This window comes from Acipenser ruthenus, chromosome 19 (genome assembly GCF_902713425.1).
Source record: "Acipenser ruthenus chromosome 19, fAciRut3.2 maternal haplotype, whole genome shotgun sequence".
Classification (NCBI taxonomy): Eukaryota; Metazoa; Chordata; class Actinopteri; order Acipenseriformes; family Acipenseridae; genus Acipenser; species Acipenser ruthenus.
Genome location: NC_081207.1, coordinates 17,877,592 through 17,887,586, shown reverse-complemented (window position 1 = coordinate 17,887,586; position 9,995 = coordinate 17,877,592). Strand labels below are relative to the sequence as shown.

At 44.5% G+C, this 9,995-nt stretch overlaps 1 protein-coding gene across 1 annotated transcript; it reads left to right on the top strand.

Moving 5' to 3' along the window:
* Positions 1 to 7,424: 7,424 nt before the first annotated feature.
* LOC117424287 (interleukin-17C-like) lies at positions 7,425 to 9,676 on the top strand. The gene is made up of 3 exons (XM_034040498.3): positions 7,425 to 7,569; positions 7,780 to 8,069; positions 8,502 to 9,676. Exons 1-3 carry the CDS (start codon positions 7,561 to 7,563, stop codon positions 8,740 to 8,742), a joined length of 540 nt encoding a protein of 179 aa, XP_033896389.1. The 5' UTR covers positions 7,425 to 7,560; the 3' UTR covers positions 8,743 to 9,676.
* The last annotated feature ends 319 nt before the right edge of the window (positions 9,677 to 9,995 follow it).

Below are 9,995 nucleotides of genomic sequence, written 5' to 3'. Positions count from 1 at the left end.
CGTGGCCGGCAGCTCCCCTTTCTGGGGCTCCGGCCACCGTACTCCCTGTGGAGGTACGGGCAGCAGAGGCAGCTCCAGCTCCTCTGCTCCTGGCGGTGGTGGAGGCAGAGGCAGCTCCAGCTCCTCTGTTCCTGGCGGTGGTGGAGGCAGAGGCAGCTCCAGCTCCTCTGCTCCTGGCGGTGGTGGAGGCAGAGGCAGCTCCAGCTCCTCTGCTCCTGGCGGCGCTGGCTCCCTCCGCTGTGGCGGCTGGGCTGGTGCGTGCCGCGCTGCCCTCAGCAGCATGAATAGAGGCTGCTGGGGGACACCAGCCTCCTGCCCCTCTCCCCCCAAAAAATTTTCAGGGGGTTGAGCCTGTAACTCCTCCCCTTCCGGCTCTTGGGGCTGAACCAGCAGGCATTTTCCCTCTGCTGGTGGCTTGGGTCCCAGGGCTGTGGAAGCCCCGACTTGCCTCCCTTTGGGCTGTGGACGCACCGACTCCTCCCTTTTGGGCTGTGGATGCACCGACTCCTCCCTTTTGGGCTGTGGACGTTCGGGCTCCCCCCACTCAGGCATAGGACGTTCGGGCTCCTCCCACTCAGGTGTAGGACATTCGGGCTCCTTCCACTCAGGCATAGGACGTTCAGGCTCCTTCCGCTTGGGCTGTGGACGCTCAGGCTCCTCCCGCTTGGGCTGTGGACGCTCAGGCTCCTCCCGCTTGGGCTGTGGACGCTCAGGCTCCTCCCGCTTGGGCTGTGGACGCTCAGGCTCCTCCCGCTTGGGCTGTGGACGCTCAGGCTCCTCCCGCTTGGGCTGTGGACGCTCTGGCTCCTCCCGCTTGGGCTGTGGACTCTCTGGTTCCTCCCGCTTGGGCTGTGGACGCTCTGGCTCCTCCCCATAACTGCGGAAGGGACAGTGGGCGAACAGGTGATCCTGTTCGCAGAGGAGGCACCCCGGCGATGGCTTGTTACATCGCCGTGGATGCCTGGCCCTTAGGCGGCACTCCTCCTCCCTGTCCTTCACCTCTTTATCTTTCTGTGCCTCCCGCTTGGGCTGTGGAGGCAAAACCAGCAGGCATTCACCCTCTGCTGGTGGAGATGGGGACAGCAGGTATTCACCCTCTGCTGGTGGAGATGGGGACAGCAGGTACTCCTCTGCTGGTGGACCTGCTACCTGGGCTGCTGTTCCACTTATAATTGCCTCCAGGTAGCTGAGGACCAACCCCACACCTTCCTCCCAGGTGCTTAGGGTCTGTTCCCTCGCATATGCCTCCCATCGCTCCTTATCCATAAACTGCAGGAACCGGACGACTACTGGTATAGACTGGGCCTCCAGCCCAGCATTTTCCAGCATCCAGTCCCGCACTTTGATGGCGTCTTCTGCCATTTTTTTTTTCCTCTTTTTTTTTTTTTTTTTTTTTCCCAATCCAAAAATGCTGTTCCTGCTCTGGCCTGAGTCCTGGAGGCTCTGTAGATCCCACGCAGGACACCACGTGTCACAAAGACGGCTGGAGTGGGTGGTGTCAGACCAGAGCCAGGAAGTAACACACAGAGACTTGGATTTTGGTTAAGCACGCGCTCAGCATTTAATAAACAGAACAGAAAATAAAAGGTTTGAACAGAACACAAAACAGGACACGGCACTTGTAGCCAAAATAAACAGACAAACAAAACGAACTAACACTTAACAAACGGTGCACGGAGAGACAAACAAACACGGTGAGTACAAACACTTATATTTACGATCTTATTTATTTTAACTCCTCTCTCTCTCTCTCTCACCCGTTCTCCACTCTCGAACACCCAAACCTGACTGCAAGAAAATGTGCATCTATATATACTGTTGTGCTGGGATTCAATTACTAATTAATTATTCACTTGAATCCCAGCACGTGAATTAATTCTGTGCAACCCCGTGCTCACATATTACATTTAACCAGCACGTGAAGTGATTTGTGCCCTCCTCGTGCCTAAATACAAATCTACACTTTTTAAATACACGTGAAACACAGACCCGTTTATATCCTGTGTACCAATGACTATACACCAACATTTACACACGCACGCAACATACAACACATAACACACAATTGCACACAGGGGCGGGGCACATTGCCACAACACCCACACAAAACACAAAACACATACACAAGTCCGTTAGTATGTGAATTAGTGCTAGTGGTGCAAATACAGTGATACGAGTGCTGTTCTGGGTTTTTGCTGGCCTCTGGCGACAGCTCCGGAACGTGTTAGCTGTCTAGTGAATACAAACAAACAAATAGACAGAGCAAAACAAACACTCATGATTACCAAACACAGGTCCTTCCAGGTCCGTAACCAAAACGAAGGAACAGATAACATCGCTTTGACCCCTATTTATACCGTCACTCATGACCCCTTGGTAAACGATTGCAGCTGCTTTTTATGATATGCAGCTGCCACATCATTTCCCCTCCGGGTCAATGAGTTAGTGTACCGAAGCGCTGTCTCTTTTCTACATGACCAACTTCCTTTTAACCCTCGGAACAAAGTGTCAGGCCACGTTTTCCAGAGTACTCTGTTCCCGTTACTTAGCACCCTCACAGGTCGAGAGGGAGATTTACCACCAAGAATTATTGTCTTTCTGTCACATATCCCACCGCTCAGAGTGGAGCCGAAGGAACACTCGGCTGAATCTACCTTTCCCATTACTCCCCCCTCCCGGGAAGAATAATCAGCATTTTGGTGGTCTTTCCCCGCACTGTGTACCATATGGTACATGAAGGGCTGCAACGCCAGATACCACCGAGTTATCCAGGCATTGCTATCCTTCATTGTGCTTAACCACTTGGGTGGGGCGTAGTCTGTGACAAGATCAAATGAATGTCCCAGCAGGTAGTATCGTAAGGAGTGAATAGCCCATTTAATGGCCAAACACTCCTTTTCGACTATGGAGTAGTTGCGCTCCCGAGGGAGCATCTTTTTGCTGATATACAATATCGGATGTTCTACTCTGTCAACCTTTTGGGACAAGAACGCACCCAAACCCACATCCGACGCATTGGTGTGGAGGATGAATCTCTTGGTGAAATCTGGTGAGATGAGAGTGGGGGCCTGGCAGTGTCTTCGCTTAACAGTATCAAATGCCCCCTGACACTCAGCTGACCATTTAATTAAATTTGGAGCACTCTTTGGTGAGGTCAACTAAAGGGTTAACCACTGTGGCATACTCGGGGATAAAGTGGCGGTAATAACCGGCTAATCCCAGTAACGACTTCACCTGAGTCTTAGTTTTGGGGATTGTCACGTCTACCAAAGCCTGGATTTTGGTGACAACGGGTTTCCCCCTTCCATTCCCCATTAAAAATCCCAAATATTGAGTTTCTGATTTGGCAAACGCGCATTTTTGCAAGTTAGCTGTCAGCCGGGCTACCCTTAGAGACTGAAGGACGGCTGTAACCCTAGCCAAATGCTCTCGCCAGGTGGAGCTGTAAATAACCACATCATCAATATACACTGCTGCATATTCATGATGTGGGCGTAAAACCTGGTCCATCAGTATCTGAAAGGCAGCGGGCGCACCATGTTGCCCAAACGTCATGGTTTTAAAGTGAAAATGCACTTTTCTCTCTAGAACTGCGGGTTAAGGGGAACTGCCAGTATCCCTTTGTCAGGTCCAAAGTAGAGATAAACTTCGCCTTTCCCAGTCTATCTAAAAGTTCGTCGACCCGAGGCATAGGGTATGCGTCGAACTTGGAAAAAGCCTTTACCTTCCGGAAGTCCACACAGAAGTGGTTGGTGCCATCTTTCTTGGCCACTATGACAATTGGACTGCACCACTCGCTCCTGGAAGGCTCAATCACCCCAAGTTCGAGCATGTCCCATACCTCTTTGCGAACGCCACTTCGTCGACTTTCTGGGATCTGGTAAGGTCTCTCTCGTACTGTGACACCTGGTGGAGAGATAATGTCATATTCAACAATGTTAGTTCTGCCGGGCAAGTCAGAAAAAACATAATTGAACTCCTCAATAAGCTTACGCAGCTCCCGTTGCTGATCTGGAACCAATTGTTCCCCCATCGAAAAGATTTTAGTGCTAGGAGTCTCTGGACAGGGGCCTAAATCATCATCTATATTGCCTGGGGCTATAAATAAGACCTCCCTTGCCTGCCAGGGCTTTAATAAATTTACATGATAAATTTCACGTTCATTACGACGATCAGGCTGTCTAATTTCATAATTCACCTTTCCTGTAGCCCGAATCACTTCATATGGCCCCTGCCATTTAGCACATAATTTCGATTCTGAGGAGGGAAGCAGCAGCATTACCTTGTCTCCTGGTCGAAAGGTTCGAATTAATGTATTTTTATTGGAATGCTGCTGTTGCCGGTGCTGAGCCGATATGAGGTTGTCCTGGGCCAAACGACCGACCAAATCCAGGCGATCTCTCAGTAGCAGCACATGCTTCACTACGTTTTTGGATGAGCCTTTGTACTCCTCCCACCCCTCTCTCAACAGATCAAGAATCCCGCGAGGCTGTCGACCGTACAAGAGCTCAAAGGGGGAGAACGCTGTTGATCTCTGCGGCACCTCTCTCACTGCAAAAAGGAGGTAGGGAAGAAGCGATGCCCAATGTTTTTGCTGTTGCGTTACAAAATGTCTCAGCATCTGCTTCAAGGTCTGATAAAATCGTTCCACTAAACCATCCATCTGTGGATGATAAACAGACGTCCTGATGGGCCGTATTTTTAATATTTGATATACCTGCTGTAACGTGTTAGACTAGAAGTTGGTCCCATGATCAGTCAAAATCTCCTTGGGGATCCCTACTCTAGCCATAATCTGTACTAACTCTGTGGCTACTGCAGCAGCACTAGTGGACCTCATTGGAACTGCCTCTGGGTATTGCGTTGCATAATCTACCACTACAATATATGCGTATACCCAGAGTCAGAAGGTAGTAAAGGGCCCACTATGTCCATTGCAATGCTTTCAAAGGGAGTGGAAATAATCGGCAGTGGAACCAAAGGGACAGGGTGCACTCGACCCGGCGCTGCTCGCTGGCAGTCTGGGCATGTGGCTACATATTTCGACACATCAGTATGAAGACCTACCCAATAGAATCGAGCCAATATCCGCTCCCTTGTCTTGTCAGCTCCGAGGTGCCCTGCAAAAGGGATATCATGTGCCAGCCTCATGACCTCGGTCCAACAAGACGGGGGAACCAATAATTGTGTTACAGGCTGTCCTGTGCCCGCAGCTAGATTTACCCTATACAGTAATTGCCCCTTGATACTGAAGTGTGGATATACCAGTGCCCCAGCACCATCAACATCCTTACCTTCAATAGACTGGACTTACCCCCAAGCGTGCACTAGTGACGGGTCATTATGTTGGCCCCACACTATGTCCGCGCTTGAGTACCACATGTCTGGTATATTGAGAGGGACTGGAGTAGCATCTCCCCTGGATGGCCCAGTAACCTCGCCCTCTCAGTCACACTGTGTTCCAACTCCCTTTGACTGACGTTTGTTTCCATCCGAGCGCTCTCCCACCAGACCCCAGCCTTGGCTTAGTGATGCTCCCTCCCAATTTGCAGTCCTTCTCTCTTTATTCGTTTTTCTAGGACGGAAAATAGGAGAAAACATTTTGGCTTGAATAGGAAATACTGTACATCACCAATTTGTTCCTTTTTCATTTTTTCTGCCACGTTTGCATGTGCAGTCGAGACTGCCATTAATTTAACCAATTCTGTATAATTTGGCCAGTCTCAACCCAGAATTATTGGGTGTGGTAGCCTTTCCACCACCTCAACTACTAGGTGGCGTTTTATCAGTCCTACTGATAAATATAATTTTAGGGTGAGGTATGTCGCCGTATCTCCATGGACGCAGGAGATCGCCACCTGGCTGCGTGGCTGCCATGACACACCGCCCAAGAGATCTGTGTTAATTAAGGTCTGCTCACACCGTGTACACTAATGCATGGGTTGTCACCTTGCCTAAAACTGCATTAACAATACAAGGCCCATCCCGACCATTTTCCTAGCGCTTACCCGCTCCAGATGCCCAATTGCACACCGCCATGTCACACTCCATTGCCGATGGGCATGACCTGGCCTGGTGCCCCTGTTGGTTGCATCTAAAACAGATAGAGGAGTTATACATTCGTCGGGGTAGCAGCTTTACCCCTGCTGGGGGCCAACCTTGATCTCCATGAAGATGAGGCAAGGTTGCCCGTTGGGGCCGGAGATCTAGGAGGTCTCGGTCCCGGTGTTGTAGGTGGAGCAGAGAGGAGGTGGTGTGCAGCTGCTCCGGTGGACGGGAGCTGCGGACAGGTTGGTGTGGGCTGAGACCAGGAAGTCCTCAAAATCCTCCGCCAGTTTTATTGCTGCTTCCAGGGTGGCAGGGTTGTGGCGCCAAAAAAACAAAGTGGTCGATTTGAACAACCAGTACTCAGATGCCATGATTCACAAGTGATTTTATTAGAGCCTTTGACAGCATCCCACTAGATTGAATTAACCACCTATTTTATGGGTAATCCTGGGAAAACCACTGGAAGGATGTGGTGATTCCCCAGTACTGTAGAATGTTCTAATAAAATCAAACCCCTACGTCAGGTAAATGTTTCTGCGCCTGCTTTCATGATGATGCAGCTAATTTGATCAAAGCATGCCTTTAATTAGAGCATTTTACAACAATGGGGGATCCTCCTGGATTGCTTCAAACCTATTATAAGGGTTAATTCCAGGTTAAATAAAAAAGACAATGATACAATGCAGAGTGCAGTGAAATGCTCTAATGAAATGTCCTTATCACGGTGAAATATAGGTTGCTCAAATGGAATACCTTGCTATTCTTTACAATGCTTGTCCATGCTTTACCATGGTTTTTACACTTTGCTATATTGTGGTACACTTTTGTAAGGGAAGGCATATTTGCTATAATTGTGGTGCATAGGGATAGTATTCCAACTTCTGCAACTTTCCCTTATCTAATCAACAGCAACTTCCTCTACAAATCTGTTGAATTACATAATGGAGAAAAAAAGTCTGACAGGTGGGTGTGCTTTAAGATAAAAAAAATATGTTACAAACTATTTATTGAACATATTTACTAAACACACACATTATATATATATATATATATATATATATATATATATATATATATATATATATATACACACACACACACACACACATATATTTGCTGTGCTTTTGTTTATGTAATGTGTACATATATATATATATATATATATATATATATATATATATATATATATATATATATGCATGCCATTTGAAAATCAGCACATAACCAGAATTGTTTACAAACACAACATTCTCCATTTACATTTAATGAGGGAACCTTTTCAGAAGCACAAATTATTATTAGTTCCTTTATTTCAATGGAATATTCAGAGGCGGATGCTTTAAATGTAAAAAAGGAACTTCCAGGATTTCCCCAGCTTCAGCACGCAAAATCTACAGGGAAATGGTGTCGCCTATAAATGAGTGCAGAGAGGTGAACACACACTTATACCGAACAGTGCTGTACAAGTGACATCATATAGTTCACAGAGTACCTACCACCTGACTTCCTGAAATGAATACGGTAAGAAGCTCAGCATTGTGTATTTTGGTTTGTATTTCACTGGGCGCTGATAAGGTGTTTTAAAGGACTATTTTACTTTAGGCGTGTTAAATTTAATTCCGAGTAATATGTTCCGTACTTACATTGTGTGTGTCTTAGTTGAGGCAGTGTTATAATATTTTGTTTTAATGTTGTTTTGTTTTTTTAACCCTTCTTTTCCTTCGTTTTCAGATTCTGGTCTTACTCGCCGTGCTGTTTGCCTGTTTGACCGAAGGGAAACTGACCAAGGGAAGCCATTGTTACGACGACAATGACTTGCAAACCTACAAACACTTTGTTGGAAAACATGCGTGGAATAATTACCCATCATTTTACATGGTGAAGGAGCTAGAACAACTCGAGAGCAGCGGGAATAGGCAAAGACAGCAAACGCGACACAGCTGCCCCAATCTTGTTGCCAGCAGTATTAAGCAGGTGACAGAGGATCATAACAGTCGCTCTATCTCCCCCTGGCGTTATAGGTAAGGAAGGGCTCGACACGTTAATTTATTTGTTTATTATTATTATTATTATTATTATTATTATTATTATTATTATTATTATTAATAATGTATTTCTTAGCAGACGCCCTTACCCAGGGCGACTTACAGTTGTATACAAAAAATAGAAAATAATACATATTTATGCTGAGGTTATAGATTGTGCAGGTGAACTGCAAATATGAGAGTTTTGTCAAATCTCATTTTTTTTCTATATTTTTTCAACTACTACATAATAATGAATTAATATAACTTGACTAGTTATGCGTGAGCAGTTTTCCCATCTGTAATGTATCTGCAATACCCAAAGTGCCCATATTAATGATACCGTAGTGCCTAGGTTTTTATTTATTTATTTATTCATTCATTTATTTATTTATTTAGCTAATAGTTTACTATGTTTAATCTTTGCAGGATTGATGTGGACGAAAACAGGTTACCGATGAAACTCGCCTTTGCTGAGTGCCTGTGCTCGGGGTGCATTGACGTCAGGACTGGGAGAGAGACCGACGCTGTCAACTCTGTTATAGTGAACCAGACCATGATGGTACTTCGCAGGAAGCAGTGCTCAGACCAGAAGACATACGCTTTCCAAGTAGAATATATCAAGGTCCCAGTGGCATGCACCTGTGTGCTTCCAAAAAGCCATTACTAAATGTCTCTTGTAGAGGTATTTGGAATGAAACCCTCCTGGCTGTAGTGACATGTATCACGTACCTGAGAAGTTGTGTTTATTTTAAAACACGCTTTACTGTAATGGGTCACATTAACCCAAAACCATCGTATATTTTTACCCAGCCATGTTTTTGTGACAACGTACTGTTTTTGCAGACACAGTGTATTTAAGTTTATATTTAAATGCCTGCTTATATTTATTTCATTTTAATTAAAATAATGTATAATTTAGTTTGAAATGCCATATTTTAAAATGCCTAAACTACTAACTGTTGGAAGCAGTTTGTGTGAGGCGTTTTTGTTTTGTTATTACTTTACTATTTAAGTGTATTATTTATTTAATATATATTTATTTATATATTTATTAATAATATTTATTTTATATATACTATATATATATTTCATACATATTATATTATTTATTTCAATATTTATGGAACTGTCGTAAGAAGTAATATTGATGCTGTTTTATTTATTTGAAATATTTTTTGTTATTTATTTGTTAAAAGCACAAAATAGGCTCCTGTCTTGTGAAAATAGTTAGATTTATTAAGTTCTCTACGGTCCTTCAGAGAAGGTCTGTTTATTTTAATGAAGTAAAGTGCAGTCGGAAGGCTGAACTTCGAAGGTGTTGTAAGCAGTTTACCACTGATGATATTTTAGTATAAAATTGAACATCGAAGTGGGACACTGTAGGTTTAAATTATTTATTAAATTATTTAAAACAAATCATTATTTATTACAAAATATTTATTTGAATGCACTGCTTTGTATTTATTGTATAAAGAAGAAGCGATGAACAGCGCTCTTGTGGCTCATATCACACAACCGCTCTGAAATTATTTGCTTGCAATTCTGAACGTTTGTTTGGCTTGTGATGTATTCTGCCTATTTAAATAAACTTGTTTTCTGAATTTCTGTCTTATTTTGAAGCATGTGTTTTAACAAGCAGCCAATTAGTCTGATTTTAATTTAGAATACACGATCCTCAAAGAGGAGGTTAAATGTCTAAGAGACACAAATGGCAAAATCATAGACGAAGAAAAAAAAATAGCAAATATATTAAATGATTACTTTTCACAGGTTTTTATAAAGGAGGACACAGACAACATGCCCCATATGTCAACCTGTTCCTATCCAGTTTTAAATAACTTTAGCATAACAGAGGCAGAAGTGTTAAAGGGACTAGGAGCTCTTAAAATAAACAAATCCCCTGGGCCGGATGAGATCTTC